Source organism: Nuphar pumila, chromosome 15, assembly GCF_984573655.1.
Source record: "Nuphar pumila chromosome 15, dmNupPumi1.hap1.1, whole genome shotgun sequence".
In the NCBI taxonomy this organism is placed as follows: domain Eukaryota; kingdom Viridiplantae; phylum Streptophyta; class Magnoliopsida; order Nymphaeales; family Nymphaeaceae; genus Nuphar; species Nuphar pumila.
Genome location: NC_143263.1, coordinates 25,880,727 through 25,898,185, shown reverse-complemented (window position 1 = coordinate 25,898,185; position 17,459 = coordinate 25,880,727). Strand labels below are relative to the sequence as shown.

Genomic DNA, 17,459 nt, shown 5'->3' with positions numbered 1-17,459 from the left:
AAAAACACCAGAAATTCATGAAAATCCAATAGCATGTTTCATTTGTAGGTTTGGTATTTAGTAGGTTTCCATTTCTCATATATATATATATATATATATATATATATATATATATATATATATATATATATATCAGGTTCTTGGCCAAACTAATTAGGTTCTGTGTCATGACCAATGAATCCAAACCTCACTTGAATCCTAAATGCATCGGTATTCTGAACTTGTATCTAGGGCCGGAAAAAGAGATGAACTGCTTGAGGCTCTGCTGATACTCGTTTGAAATAGTAAAATAGCCTTGGTAGACAAACATAAACAACACATTGTTTCAAATTGGTTCCTATAGGCAACAAGTAATAAATATATTTTAGATATATATAACTTTCAGCACATAATATAGCTACGTTGATGAAGTGCTCGGCTTGCAACCAATAGGTTTATATATAGTTTAAATTCTACAGCTTTCAGTTTTGAAACAATTTATAATTTTTGTAAATGAGCCAGCTTACCAGCTTAGGCTGTACTCAATAGCCCCAAAGGGGTTTGGCACAGTGGGATGGGGCCTAGGCCGCTAGGCATGCAGTCTAGGTTCAAATCCCATGGGTCTCACCCCTTGCCCAAGCCAAAGAGTGGCGATTCTCTGGGGGCAAGGGGTAAGCCCACAGAGTTTTACGCTGCCACAGAGCCAGTATAGCTAGATCTCTGATCCTGGGGGTGGTTTCTCCCTGTAAATATCAAAAAAACTGTACTCAATAAATTAAAAATTCAGATAGCACAAGGGAAGCCTGAACACCTCAAGTTCGCCTCGTTTTACAAGCCATACCCGTACTTAACCCTGTAACTATTTGGATCAGGTTAAGTTCGGTCAGGGTGGATCAAACTGTCGGCTCATGGATCTCATTTCATTTGGCCCGAATATAAAATCTGCATAACTTTTTCTCTTCACATGACCCAAAAGAAATGTGGAAGTCTATGCTTCCTTTTCTGTTCATATATTTAACCATATCAACATTTAATTAATATCTAAGTCATATTATATACGATGAATTTTGCCCATCCTAAGGATAGGTTTCTGTCTGGATGTGCAAAATTCAACGACTGTGGTTGGTGTGAATGAAATTGGTGGATAAGGATCTTTGAGGAGATGATGATGATGATGATGACATTTTTGTCTTCTCCGTAATCGGTCACGAGACGCATACATGTAATTATGGGTTTTTTGTATTTTTTTTTTTTGGAAAAATTTCTATGTGGCACCTATCTGTTACCTTATATTCCAAAAGCAAACCATGTTTTCAAAAGTAACATTTTTAAGTCCCTTAAAAGGAAAAAGGAAAAAGGAAAAAGAAAAAGAGGAGATAAACAGGAACATAAATATCATTCTTTACCGCATAGGAATGCAAACAGATTAGATCCAGTATGGAACTTTTATGAATTTTGGCTGTTACGACCTGATTGGGATCCTACTTTTCTATGTATTTATTTGATCAGATCCTGTCCATTTACGTCCCTACCTACAAGGGCTCCGTTCATCTGGTAATGGTGGCTCGTGAAAGTCACCAAAATGATGGGATGTTACGAGTTCGAAACTAACTTGCGCATCCTTTGACACGAGGCTGAAACTGGGTGTAGAAGACATGGGGTTTCATGTCAATGAACTTAGGAGTGAAGAGGGTTTTTTCCCGACTATCAGAAAAAATATCAGAAACTGATAGTATGTCCTTTAAAAATAGTGTATTTTTTAAAATGCCGACAAATTTGCCAAAATCCTCCCAATGCTCAACATTGCCTATTCTTGACTTTTTTAAGACATTTTTACCTTTTGCACAAGCAAACCTGTTGATATTCACACGATAGATATGTACACTGTGTGGAGGTCGCAACATCTCAATAACAAGAAAATTCACATAAAATTTTTGCCCACCTAATAAAATTCTCATAAAAAATTACAAACATGTCCAACATGAATCCCCAACAGAAAAGATTCACATCTGAAATACATGGATGTTCTGATATTCGCAACCATTGTGTGAACCTTCTAAAATTCAAAAGTTCAAGCTTAAAAGACTCGCCTCATACATTTGCATATGTTCAGACCATCAAGCATATACCATGTGAACCTTCTTTTAACTAAAAACTCACGTAAAGTTAGAAAATGTATGACATGACTTCACAAATACTGTATGTGAAGCATCTAGAATTTAAAAGTTTGAGCCCAACACATTCGGAAAGTTTGAGCCCAACACATTCGGTTCATACATTTACGGACGTCCTAACCTTCACACAGATGACATGCAAACCTCTTTTAACTAAAAATTCAGATAAAGTCAGGATATCCGCAAATGTATATTGTAGCCTTTGCAAAAGTCTGACATTAGTAAATATTATATATGAACCTCTTTGTTAATGCAACACAAATATATTTAACATATGAATGTCCTTGCCTCATCATATTTTTTTATTTGAGTTCGGCATATTCACACCATACATTGGTGAACGTTCTTCTGGCATTCGTGCATGCGACTTGCGAACCTCTTTCGTATATGCAGAGCTTTTGACCTCAGTTGCAGACCTATTGAACATTTTCATATTCAACACTCGAACTTGTCAGTTTTGCAAATATTTTGATTCTCTTTGTGCGAATCTCATGTCCCTCGCACGTTATGTTTGCAAAGTTGTGTATATGCATTAAATATAATTTTGCGTAAGTATAAAAGTTATGTTTTACATTTGAAGACTATTTTTGCATAATATTAGGGTTTCTTTCAAACTCACTAATGTCTTTGTTGTCTTCATGGACCTCGAGTATCGAGGCTCTATTTGAACACCTTCATCATCATCTTTATCGATGATATCCTTATCTACTTTGAAAAAAAAGAACAATACCGGGAACACTTTAGGATTGTCTTGGAAACTCTTCAAGAGCATAAGTTATACACCAAAATCTCGAAATGCAAGTTTTAGCTCAAGTGATGTTTCTTAGGCATGTGATAACCAAAGATAGAATAGTCGTATATCCTGCTAGAGTAAAAGTTGTGTTGGATTGAAAACAATTATAGAATATCATCGACGTCTGTATCTTCTTGGGTCTTGCCAGATACTACCAAAAACTTATATAGGACTTCTCTCAGATCGTTTTGCCAATGATAAAGCTCATGAAGAAGAGAGTCAAGTTCGAATGGAACGACCAATGCAAATAATGTTTCAAAATTCTTAAATATAGGTTTACTTCAACCCTTGTCCTTGCCTTACCTTCTAGTCAAAGAGGCTTTGTGGCTTACATCAATGCCTCGAGAACGGATCTGGGTTGTGTATTGATGCAACACAGAAAGGTGATCGTGTACGCATCACGATAACTGAAGATTCACGACAAAAAATATCAAACCCACAACTTGAATCTTGTCGTTGTGGTATTCGCACTCAAAATATGGCGACACTACTTATATAGAAAGAAGTTTGAGGTCATGTTAGACCATAAAAGCTTGAAGTACCTCTTTTCTCAGTATGAGTTAAATATACGACAATGACGATGGTTGAAATTTCTTAAAGACTATGAATTCATGTTTTTCTATCATCCTGAAAAGGCGAATATCGTAACCAATGCCCTTAGTCGCAAGGTTGTCAGCACTCTTGTCGGCCTCATAAGACGATGGAGGTTGATGGAAGATTTTGATAACTGAAATCAGTTTCTAACATATCCAAGGAAGATTCAACTATCGAATCTAACAATGCAACCTGAGATCTTCACCTGAATCGTAGTCGAACAAACCAAGGATCACCAGTATTGAAAGTAAGGACTACGAAAGATAATGTTTTTTCTATTTAAAGAAAGATGAGAGTATATGGATGGAGGAAAGGAAATGGGTCTCAAATAACCCTAAATTAAGAGAAAAAATACTTCAAGAATGGCACAATAGCAAATATATCATCCACTCAAGAGGCACCAAAATGTTCAAAGATCTACAAAAAAAATATTGATGGAGGGATATCAAGAAAGACATGACTACGTATGTCTCAAAGTATTTGACCTACTAGCAAGTCAAGATAGAACATCAACGACATAACGGTATGATGCAACGGATCAAAATTCCATAATAAAAATGGAAAGACATTACGATGGATGTCATCATAGGATTACCTCAATCCAAGAAACAACACAACTCAATCTAGGTGATGGTGGACCATGGTTGCCAGTTGAGGAAGCGGGAAGCGATACGGGAAGCGGGAGCGGGAAGCGAGGCACTTTCAAAATTTTAGGAAGCGGGGAAGCGGGGGACCACTTAGGAGCGATTCGGGAAGTGTCTCGGAAGCGACCTAGGAAGCGTCTCGGAAGCGACATAGGAAGCGTCTCGGAAGCGAGGGGGAAGCGAAAAAAATAAAAATAAAAAATAAAAAATACAAAAAAATTGAAAAAAACAGGGGAAGCGTGGGGGAAGCGAGGGGGAAGCGAGGGGGAAGCGTGGGGGAAGCGAGGGGGAAGCGCGCTTCCCATTAAAGGGAAGCGCGTCCCCCATTAAAGGGAAACGCGTCCCCCATTAAAGGGAAGCGCGCTTCCCAAAAAAGGGGGACGCGCTTCCCAAAAAAGGGGGACGCTTCCCCCCACGCTTCGGAAGCGCGACGTTCCGCGCTTCCGAAGCGCGCTTCGGGGAAGCGCGCTTCCCCTTTTAGCTAGGCGCTTCCGGTAACTCTGTGGTGGACAGACTCACCAAGTCTCCTCACCTTTTGTCAATCAATACCAAGCTGTACTCAACGAAAAAACTAGCAAAGCTCTACGTTATGAAGATAGTTAGACTACATGGAGTGTCAGTCTCAATTATCTCTGGTCGTGACCCAAAGTTTACCACTAACATTGGGAGCAACTATAAAGAGCTTAGAGACAAAACTAAAGTTTAGCATAGCATTCCATACCCAAATTGACAGACAATCTGAATGTACCATACAAACTCTAAAAGATATGTTGTGAGCATGTATATTAGAATAGAAAGAAGATTGGAATTCACACCTAGCATTGGCGAAGTTCGCCTACAATAATAGCTATAACGCTAGCATCAAGAAGGCATTATACGAAACCCTGTATGGAAGACCTCGTCAATCACCAATCCGCATGGGTGAAGTTGCTGAGTGAACTAAACCAAGAAAAGAGGCTCTAGATAATGAGTCCTCACTCCCCGCCACCACACTAAGTTGAATCCTCCTTGATCGTCTTCTCTTAGAGAGACCGAGGTAGAGAATGTGGTGGTTGTGGGAGAGGGGATGGTCAGTTTAGCCCTTTCTTCTAAGGTTATCAAAATACAGATCCCAGAGAATCAGGGACAAAGAACCCCTGAACGTGATGGTAGAGACAGACAGATGGTGTGTCAGTTTTGTGGGTGAAAGAGCCACATGGCATGAATGTGTTACAATATTTCAAAGGCCCTAGTAGCTATGACCTTAAACAATATGCAAGATAACATGTGGTATCCAAATACGAGAGTTACACATCACATGGACACACATGATCAAGACATGATGAACAAGGTAGAATATCATGACCAGGAGTGTCACGATTGGTAATGGTGCAAACCTATCAATTTCGAGCATAGGTAATGTTTTCTTGAATCAGTTGGTTCTTTTAGATGTCCTTCGTGTTTCTACTATAAAGAAAATATAATAATTGTGCTCTTGAGTTCAATGTTAACGGATTTTGTGTGAAGGATCCAAAGAACGAGATTATTTTCCTACAAGGACCGCACAAAGGAGGATTATACCCTTGGCCAGGACAAACACCCAGTAGAAAAGAATATCATTATTTTTCTTTCAAGTTTTCTAAAAATGTGTGGCACGGTCGCTTAGGACATGCTAATTTTAGAAGTTTAAACTTTCTTGAACAAAATAATTTGATTTCATATGAAACACAAAAATTGTGTGATAATGGTTTATGTTCCAGTTGCATTGTGAACAAGATTTCACAAACCCCTATTTGAAAAGGAAAAGTTCTCTACCAATTCCCCACTTGAAGTTGTTCACATTGATCGGCGGACGCCCACCACCCCTTCTCATTCCAGAGAAGGGATATAAGTATTACATGCTTCTGGTTGATAATTATTTGTGTTTTCCATGGATTTATCTTTTAATCAGAAAATCAGATGACTTGGTCTTGTTTTAAAATTTTCAAGGCTATAGTTGAAAATCAACTTGATAGAAAAATTAAAAAGTTTCACAGAGATGGAGGAGCGGAGAGTTTGTCAGTGGTACCTTTTCTGAATTTTGAATAAACATGAAATAAAAGATGTCTCACTTGCCACATATGCCTCAACAAAACGACATTGTTAAGCACAAACACACACATGTTCGAGAGATAGGGATGAGTCCTTTGGTGTTGTATTGTTGTATATATGATAAATCGGCTTCCAAGTTCAAACCTAGGTGATAAGTCATATGAATTATCGCTTAATCGTGTTCTTAAATATGAGCATCTCAAAATCTTCGAATGCACGTGCTACCAATATTTAAAACCATATGTTAACTCAAAACTGTCACCCAGGTCCAAAGCATGCATCTTTATTGGATAAGGCTCAAATTATAAAGGCCATCTATGCTATGATCTTGTTTTCAGGAAAGTGTTTATTTTCAGGCATGTCTTTTATGAATCTAATTTTCTATATGCTGGAAAAAAAAATAAGAGATATGTTGATAATAAGGAAACCTATGCTTGGATACAGGACTCTTACCAGGTAAATCCCCTGAAACGTCCTTACATGTCATCCTGCATGGTCCCACGCTAGTCGTTCACAGTGATCCACAAGAGTCAAAAATTGAAATCCTTGAAAATGAAGACTCTCTCCAACTCATTAGGAGTCTTACAGTGTGTCACATATTGGAACTGACCCAACACTTGTCCATGAGTCATCCAATCCAGTAATTATGCATGAACTATTTGATCTCTACTAGGACTCACCATATGGTTACCCGATCCCAGGATGACACATTGAAACTCAAGACCTTATTGTCCATGAAATACCCTCTTCCTATGTGTCTATTAACTGAAGTATTACAAGAAGAAAATGATCTGTCTTGTATAAAAATCAGACCTAGACACTTGTTTCTCCCACTAATAACCTCAACCTAGTAGGACGTAAATGGATATACAAGATAAAACATCATGTTGATGTCAGGTATAAAACTTGTCTAGTTGCCAAGGGTACAGTCAGCAGGAAGGTGTGGATTCTTTTGAGACTTTCAGTCATGTCAATGTTTTCTATTGCAATAAGTTGTAGTTGGCAAATTCATCAGCTAGATGTCAACAATTCCTTCTTTCATAGGTTCTTAAAAGAAGTATATATGAGTCAACCAGCAAGTTTCAAAGACAATCCACATTCAAAATATGTAAGAAAGCTCGATTGGACCTTATATGGCTTAAAACAGGCTCCACAGGCATGGTTTGAAAGGCTGAAGGTGTATTTGAAAAAACTCAATTTCGTAGAGTCTCATACAGATTCGTCTGTATTCATTCGCCAAGAACATGGTGTGAAAATGTTTATTTTAATATATGTGGATGACATGGTAGTAACCAGAAACTCTTCCCAGGAAGTCAAAAATATAAGGCCATTACATTATGTTCTTGGCATTGAGGTTGTCAAAGACATATTTGGCATAATGTTAACTCAGATAAAATATATCAAAGATTTTCTGATTAAATCAGGTATGATAAGTTCTATTACTCCAACAATAGCTAATATTTTCCTCTCAAAAATTTTTGAAGAATTATTAGAAAATCCAACTTAGTACATGAGTATTATGGGAGCCCATTGGCATGCTACATATACCCGTTCAGCCATAGTTTTTGTTGTAAACAAGGTTTATCAGTTTATGCATGAACCTACACAGGATCATTGGACACATGTTAAACGGATCATGCGATATCTCAAAAGAACTCTCGATTATGGATTACACATTAGACAATCCAACAATCTCAAGCTAGCTGGATTCTCTGATGTTGATTGGGCAGGCTACCCAAATGATCAAAAATCTACTTGTGGGTACCTCATATATCTGGAACCCAACCTTCTATCGTGGAGCTCTTCCAAACAATACGTGGATGCCCAGTCAAGTACAAAAGCATAATATAAGGCCATTGGAGGAGCAGTTTCAAAATAAATGTGGCTTAAGCAACTTTTAAGGGATTTGGGTTTCAAGTGTCCTCAAGTCCCAATACTTTGGTGTGACAATATATAAGGTAAAAATTTAACAGTCAATCTTGTCTTTCATGCTAGAACAAAGCACATAAAAATTGATTTTCACTTTGTCAAGGAAAAGGTGGCTCACGAGGATGTTGAAGTCCAGTTTGTCTTGTCCGAGAATCAATTGGCAAATATTCTTACAAAAGCCCTGCTTGGTCCAAAATTCTAGTATTTCAGAGACAAGTTGAATCTTAAAGAGATTAGCTTGAGGGGGGGGGGGGGGGGGGGTGTTAAGGAAGATCTAAATCTAGAGTGAATACAGGATTCAGACCCAAGTCGTCCTGCACTGGGTCTCTAGCAGGCAAATCTACAAGTTGAAGCAGATCTGTATGTGGATCCAAATACTGAAATCATGAGTCCCAATTAGCCTATCATGTGGGTAGTTATTCTAAACAAGCACTCCTCATAATCAAGAAGATTGAAGTAAAGGAGTCTTGTAAACAAGAAACATGTAACAAAAGAGAGACGGATTGCAATTGGGTCTCCCAAATCAAGAGGAGACCCCCAAAACGTGTGCCTTAACATTATGAATAAAAAGGGGAGAAGCCCTCTCTGGAGCATGAAAATCAAAAGAGATAGAGAGGCTCTATAGTGGATGAAGGTCACATTGATTGGACCACTCTAAAATTGTTTTTCTTGTGTGGTGTGAAAATCCAAAATGTGCTTTAAGCTTTTAAAACTGCAACTCATCAAGATAGTGATTTGATACCAGAAGAGAATCAAATTGATAATAATGAACCTCAAATGCATACTCAGTGTGGTGGACATCATGATCACTCTCAAAATGCCATGTGTGAAGAAATAAGAACAATAAAAAAATATAAAACTTGAGAATTGACCAACTTACCACCTGAAAAGAAATTAATAGGTTGTAGATAGGTCTTCAAAGTTAAAACTAAGAGTGATAGAACACTGAAAAGACATAAAGTCAGACTAATAGCCAAAGGGTACTCACAAAAATATGGGATTGATTACGATGAGACTTTTGTTGTTGTCACTAGAATGACTACAGTTAGAACACTTATAGTTGTGGCAGTTATTAAGAAATGACTTATTTTTCAAATGAATGTCAAAAATGTCTTTCTTAATGGAGAATTAAAATAAGAAGTGTATATAAATCCACCACTTGAAAATGATATTCTGAATAAAAAGGTTATTCATCTTAAAAAGGTCTTGTATGGACTCGAACAAATACTGAAGGCCTGGTATCATCGCTTTAGTTCTTTTATGACTAGTCTTGGATATTTTTCATGTTATACTGACTCTGCTTTGTTCATTAAGAAATCTATTGCAGGTATTGTAATGTTGCACTTTTATGTTGATGACATGATTATATCAAAGAGACAAACAGGAAGTAAATCAAATTAAGCATGTACTTAAACAAAATTTTGAAATGATTGATTTAGGTTTTCTCATGTGTTTTCTGGGGATTAGTTCTATCCTACAAAATTTTCTAGGACAAATAACACTTGTAGGTGTAATGACCTCAAATTCACCCTAAAAAAATACATGATTTGTTTTTAAAGAAAGTGGATGATGCCATGATTGTTTTATGGTCTAGGAAGTCAGCTTCTATGTAAGTACTAGCATTGAATAGCCCACTAAAACTAATATCGCGAAAGAGACACCAAAGACATGATCACTTTATCAAAAATATGAAATACAACTTTTTTTTCAATGCAAAAAACATCCTCATAATGATTTCAGGCTGGACGGTCAAGCTGGACAACCTAATAGCACCATGATCATCAGAAAAAAAACCTTCAATAAACAAAATCCTTCAAAAAATTTCATCGTTTTCCCACTCGAGTAGCCAAAGCATCACCAACCTTACAGCTAAGAGCGTCCGCTATAATATTTGTCTTTCTCCAATCATAGAAAATAGTAAATTATAGTCATTTATGAATTTCAACAACCATCTTTGCTTAATATTCAGCTTCTTCTTTGAGAACAGGTAATTAAGGCTTTTGTGTTCAATAAACACTTTGAATTATCCTCCATATAAGTAGTGTTGCCATATATTTATAGCAAACACCATTATTGCCAACTCCAAGTCTTGAGTAGGATGATTTTACTCCATATAAATAGTGTTGCCATATATTCAGAGTATTGCTATGCATATTATTAGATATTTAAGAAATTTTGTTAATTAATGATTATTATTGTCATCCTCCTCCCCTCTTGAATTAATTGCATATTCTAACTCTGATGGGGGAGGAGATCCTAATGATCGATATTAAACCACTGGTTTCTATGTTTTTGTAAGAGACTCGAAAATGTAAAAAACAACAAAAGGATGTCTCTATCGTCCACAGGAGTCGAGTATCATGCTATCAGCACCACAACATCAGAAATTGTTTAGTTAGAGAGCTTACTAGAAGACATGGGAGTACCATCAACAACACCGTCATGATTATGCTCCGACAACAAAAGTGTCATATATATTGTTGGAAATCATACATTTCATAAACACACTAAGCACATCGAGATGGACTCTCATTATATCAGAGAAAATTTTTTGAAGAAAACCATACCGTTGCCACATTATATCTGAGTATCAGCTGGAGGACTTTTTCACTAAAGCTCTTCCTTCTCTTAGATTTTATTTTTTGTTAGGCAAACTTTCGGTGATCACACCAAGAGTTCGAGAGAGAGTGTCAATGTAATGGTTTGTTTTCTCTTTTACTTATACAGGGGGTATTATGGCCATTGTACATGTCATGGTTTGTTTTCTATTTTTAATTTTTGTTTTTTATTTGGTATTATAAATATAAAATAGGCCATGAGCCATTGGGATCTCCCCAACGGCTATATGGTCCTCATTATATATATAGGGGTTGAAACCCCTCCTCATTTTAATGCTTTTGCTTAGAGCATTTCTCAATACAATCCTATATTTTTTATGTTGTGTGCTCTTTAAGTGGCTGATTTGTGTGGATTTGTATTTATGTAATTGACCCATAAGTGGTCATTGTGATTGTGTATGTCCATAAGTGACATTTGAATCTCTTTTGTATTTCATTTCAGAAGCTTGATTAACCAAGAAAGCATGTGGTTCATCAGCACCATGAAGAAAAGAACAGAGGGGCTCAGGTTTTTAATTTCATCTCCATGGTTGTCACCACCATTCAGCATTCAGAGACAGACAATGGACAAGGGCTAGAACACACACAAGATCCTCTAACGTGCATAGTCAACATAGAACTTACTAGTTACTATTTAACAGGCACATACATGGGTACAGAACCATGGACACTTAGCACAACACAAGGGTTTTGTAAAAGTGAGATTCAAAGGCATGGCCATACACGTGGATGTCTGAACGTTCACACGTAATTGAATATTTATAATTGATCATCTAAAGGAATAAAGCATGATTGCTGTCTTAAAGCACAAATTCTTGAACACTAATCATTGCCATTATGATCAATAAATTTTTAGATAATAAATCTAAGTTAAAAATTTCTAATGTACATAACCAATGACAAACTTTAAAATGAAAGTAGCAACAAATAAAAGTATCGAAATTATGCCAAGCATAAAGGGAATTAAAACATATTGCTGACCATGCCCATGAAGTGTCTATGTTGGCCTGTTGTGTCTAAGCTGTGGACACATGCTAAGCGTGTGATATAGAACCCAAGGCCTCAGAAGCAGCCTAGGAAGTAGGGATGCAAATGGTTCGGATTTCGGATCCCAAAATAAATAAGACAGTCAGATCAGTTTGGATCCGAGACAGCCAAAATTTGCAAATGTCCCTTCTTGAATCCGACCCATTTGAAACCCTACTAGAAAGATAACCCCATCAAAAAGAATGAAATGCAAAAACAACCACGCATCCATATGAACAGAAAGTTTTTTATTTACATCATCAGGTCATCGAGAGTTGGAATCACAGGCACAAGAAAGTTACCAAACTGAGAATTGAAACTCCTGAAGCTGCCTGTACACCCCTCATTCTGAGCTTGTTCAATGGCAAATCTCTTAGACAATTGAAGTTGACTGTCTCCTCCTTCATGTGACAAAGATCCCTGTTTAGCTCTAAATTAGAAGGTGAATTTTGCCAAAATAAAACAAATAAGTGATGGTGACGGTCACAACATGAAAAAATAAAATAATGAAAACAAAGACAAAAATGTCACCAAGGAATACATACTACAGAGTCTTGTTCGTTATGTTCAACTCTGTCCACTGTGGATGTCAAAGGAATGCTCCTGCAGACAAATGAAACTTGTAAGGGAAAGAGAATCGAATATCATCCTACTAAATGTTTACCAGGTCAGAAGAAGTGACAGATAACCTGACATTTAAATCAATCCTGCTATGAAAAACAAAGAACCACATTGCATTTTACAATATTTGGCAATTGTATTCTTGAACTGCATACCAGAATGTTCTGGCTATGTAGAATCTCATTATCCTGAAGAAAAAGAAAAATGTGCAGAATATCCCACAAAAAACATTTGATCTTTAATGGACCGTGCTTGATTTCCAAAAACACTGTGAGGATCCCAAATTCAAATTTGGTAAAAAATTAACCAAAAAAAATGTTCTAAACCAACAAATGAAATTGATTATACACTAGATGGCAATTGTATTTTGAACTGCACAAATGAGTGATTTACATGAACCTTTGCATGGGCTATAGAAGAACATAACCTTGCAGTAAAACATGAAGAATGTGCTGAATTGTTCAACAAAAATTGTTTGATTTTTAATAGATTAGTGCAGCGTGATTCCCAGAAAGTCAGTGATAGGGTCTGAAATTCAAATGCAGTCAAAATAGCTTTTACATATCTGCCTGGATACTGTGTCTATCTGTGCACATACAATAGCTACAACAGTATGCACTAAATTTTCACATCCTGTAGCCACTGCAACTAAGCAATATATAAATAAAAAGCCATTTCAAGGATGATTTCAATCTTTGAAAAAGTTTATATGATTAATATTTACATAAAATGCATAGAAATCCTTGTAGACGCCTCTAAGTAGTAAGAACTATTTTAGAAACGTATGGCTGTAAGGGTGGAATCCCATATGAGCTATGTCACATGGGTGCGGGTGCGGGTGCGGGGGTGCGGCAGGGGCAAAAATGTAAATATATATATAAGGGGGGTCCGGGGGTTCCCCCCGGCGCACCCGGTGCCGCACCCGCATCGAGTCGCGTCGACACGGGTGCGGCACCCTGCTAGCCGAGTCCCTGTGACATAGCATATGAGTGAAAACAAACACAATTCCTACTACTTAAAAACTGACGATCATTCGGGGTCTTCCACATGAATCCTTCTCCTTCAATCATTTCTATCCAATGCCATGTCCTCGATGAGGTTCAAAGCATTCATATCCTTTCTTATCATCTACATCCAAGTCTTCTTAGGCCTACCCCGACCTCTTGTAACTAATATATTTTTCCATTTCTCCATCCTGCTAACTGGAGCATCATTAGGCCTTCGCCGAATATGTCCAAACCACCGTAAACGATTCTCTCTCGTCATATTTTCAATGGATGCAACGTATACCTTCCTACATATCTCCTCGTTTCAAATCTTATCTTTTATTGTATTTCCGCACATTCATCTAAGCATACGCATCTCAGCTACACTCATTTTTTGAATATGATGTCTCTTGGCAGCCCAACATTCCGTACCATATAGTAAAGCGGGCCTAATTATCGTCATATAAAACTTTCCCTTCAACCGCAATGGCATTCTACGATCGCATAACACTCCAGTTGCACTTTTCCATTTCATCCACCCAACCTTTATCCTATGATTTACATATCCATCAATTTCTCCATACTTTTGAAAGATAGATCCCAAATATTTGAAATAGTCATCCACCGGTATTTCTTGCTCACCAAGCTTCACTACACTCCCATCACTACTTCGGTGCTTACTAAACCGACATTCCATATATTTTGTCTTACTCTTACTCAACTTAAAACCTCTTGCTTCCAATGTTTGTCTTCATAATTCTAACTTAGCATTAACTCCAGCTCTAGACTCATCAATCAAAACAATATCATTAGCAAACAACATACACCACGGTACATTTTCTTGAATTGATCTCGTAAGCTCATCCATCACTATAGCAAATATGAAAGGGCTCAATGCAGATCCTTGATGTAACCCAACCGTTATAGGAAAATTGGTTGTCACCCCTCCACAAGTGCGGTCATTGGTTACTACTTCGTACATATCTTTAATTATACTAATGTACTTGAGAGAAACACCTTTCTTCATCATTGTCTACCAGAGAACATCCCTAGGTACTCCATCGTATGCCTTCTCCAAATCAATAAAAACCATATACAAATCTTTGTTCCTCTCTCTATATCTCTCAATAAGTTGTCTAAGAAGATGTATAACTTTCATAGTTGATCTTTCAAGCATAAAACCAAATTGATTCTCTGATATCATGACAACCTTCCTCAACCTATACTCAATCACTCTCTCCCAAAGTTTAATAGTATGACTCATGAGTTTTATACCACGATAGTTTGTGCAATCTTGTATGTCACCCTTATTCTTATATAGAGGCACCAAAGTACTCTTCCTCCACTCATTAGGCATCTTATTTGTCTGCCAAATCTTGTCAAAAAGATTTGTCAATCATTCTAAACCTCTCACCCAAGCATTTCCAAGCCTCGATAGGTATACCATCTGAGCCAACTGCCCTTCTTGATTTCATTTTCTTCAAAGCCTCTGCAATTTCTTTATTTTGAATCATGCGCATGAAGTCACGGTTCATCTTATGAAAATGAATAGAGAAGTCTTCAAGATCCTGAGCATGACTTCCATTAAATAGCTTATCAAAATAATCTTTCCATCTCTCCTTAATCTCCTCATCTTTGACTAAAACCCTTTGCGTTTCATCTTTGATACATCTAACCATACCTAGATCCTTCGATTTCTTATCTCTCATCTTTGCAAGCCTATAAATATCCTTATCGCCTTCTTTGGTATCCAACTTGTCATAAACCTCCTTATATACCTTAGCCCTCACGTTTCGAACAACTTTTTTAGCTTCCTTCTTTGCTATCATATACTTCTCCAAATTCTCATTATCACGACTCTTACTTAGATTTCTATAACACTCTCTTTTAACCTTAATAGCTAATTTGACATCCTCGTTCCACCATGATGTATCCTTACCTAGTGGTGCACCGCCTTTAGACTCACCCAATACCTCCTTAGCCACTTTTCTCATGCCACCCGCTATCTTATTCCACATTGATTTTGAATCCTCCTCGAGACACCAATCAACTTCCTTAACTACCTGCTCTACAAACATTCCTTGTTTAGCTCCTTTCAGTGCCCACCACTTAATTCTAGGATCTATCCTATGTCTATCCCTTTTGCGGCATTGTCTAATTCTAAGATCTAAAATTAAGACTCTATGTTGTGTAGCTACACTTTCTCCCGGTATAACCTTACAATCGATGCAACAACCCCTATCTCTCTTTCTAAGTAGGAAAAAATCTATCTGACTCGTATTAACCCCACTTTTAAATGTTACTAGGTGAGACTCCCTCTTCCTAAACCAAGTGTTTGCTAAGATCATATCATAGGACACACAAAAATCTAAAATCATTTCTCCACTTTCATTTCTTTCTCCTATACCATAGCCTCCATGGATACTCTCAAATCCATCCCTACTAATGCCTACATGTCCATTAAGGTCACCGCCGATGAAAAGCTTTTCTCCATGAGATATCCCTTGTACTACTTCATCTAAATCTTCCCAAAATTGACGCTTAATGGAATCATCTAAACCTACTTGAGGTGCATAAACACTAATAATATTAATGATATCCGTACCTAATACTAATTTAATAAGTAAAATCCTATCACCCTTCCTACGGACCTCAACTACATTATCTATAAACTCACAACTAATAATAATCCCTACTCCATACATATTCCTATTTATTCATGTATACCAAATCTTATATCCCCAAGGTTCTATCACTTTTGCTTTCTCACCTACCCATTTGGTCTCTTGTAGACATAAAATATTCATTTTTCTCCTACACATAACATCTACTAACTCTACCAACTTACCAGTTAAAGACCCTATGTTCCAAGTGGCTAACCTAATTTTATGGTTTTGAACTATCTTCTTTACCCCCACCCGTCCAACAAAGTGAGGGAACCCTTGCCTATTTGACACCACACCCGGGCGTCGGTGTGACGCGTCGCTTCTAGGCGACGACCTAGCAACCCTTGCCCATTTATCACTGCCTCCGGGCCTATAGAGTACAGCGCGTCGCTCAGTAGGGAACGCCCCAACGAAATTCTCATATTGGTTCATATTCATAGGGTGTGACCAAGTTTTTATGTTGGTTGTCACTGGCCTAACGCAACCCTCCTCCTTTTTCCGAGCTTGGGACCGGCAGTGTATAACTAAACAGTCATATTGGGACGATGGGCAATGACTAGCAAAATAGTAAGGGCGTTATAACTTTTTCTTAATGACCTGAGGTATGTTGCGGTGTAGATGTCTTTTTCAAAATTGTGCAGAAATTTTGCTATGATGAGAAAAAAAATTGCCTTCATCGCACATCTCCTTCACTACTTGAAAACAGCTAGCTTAATGGGATTATTCTTTTGATAGTTTTTTAATCTAAATTTACCACATGAAAAATAGTACATTTTTTATTGAAAGGTGATTAATCCTGATTTTAAGGGATTAAAAAGATTTTTTTTCTCTGATAGTTTCTTACCTATATTCTTTTTTGGATAGTTAAGCTGGGGTTAGGCAGACACCTACCAATTTCATTGAAAGCACTGAAGTACTTACAAAATTCACCCATTTATCATTGGGTGCCAATCCAGGGGTTTATCTTTCCACATCATGTTGACTGCCCCTAATAGCAATTCTAGCTAAATTCCTGCCCCAAAAAATCATTTCTACAATATCTATAGTTAATTTTGAATCGATCAAAACTGTACAAAGTATCAATGAGGGAGGGGAGTTCCGACAGTGGGTCCCCTTCCTTCCATAACCCAGTGTATAGCACCAACCAGGTCAGCCCGACCCGTCTCTACCATTACCTTTCCTGTTAGCCCTCTTTATAATTTCTCCCCATGCCCCCCATTCCCTGTCTTTCAAGCTTCCTCTCTTGGTAAAACAGTCTGCCTTTAAGATGTCACCTAAACTGTTTCGCAATGTATATCCCATGTGCCAACCATGATTATAGATGCCGTAAATGTTTAATTTCACCCATCCATCGGGGGG

At 37.5% G+C, this 17,459-nt stretch overlaps 1 protein-coding gene across 2 annotated transcripts in view; it reads right to left on the bottom strand.

Moving 5' to 3' along the window:
- Positions 1-269: 269 nt before the first annotated feature.
- Positions 270-17,459, bottom strand: part of LOC149814876 (uncharacterized) — a 31,805-nt gene continuing 14,615 nt past the window's right edge. The window contains exons 2-4 of one of the 2 annotated variants that reach the window (XM_089988587.1): positions 12,373-12,430; positions 12,130-12,247; positions 270-722 (exon numbers count right to left, since the gene is read on the bottom strand). In XM_089988587.1, the coding sequence (XP_089844713.1) occupies positions 667-722; positions 12,130-12,247; positions 12,373-12,430 (232 nt within the window). In that variant the 3' untranslated portion in view covers positions 270-666. The remainder of the gene's footprint in view (positions 723-12,129; positions 12,248-12,372; positions 12,431-17,459) is intronic. The other variant, XM_089988586.1, reaches the window with a different exon arrangement.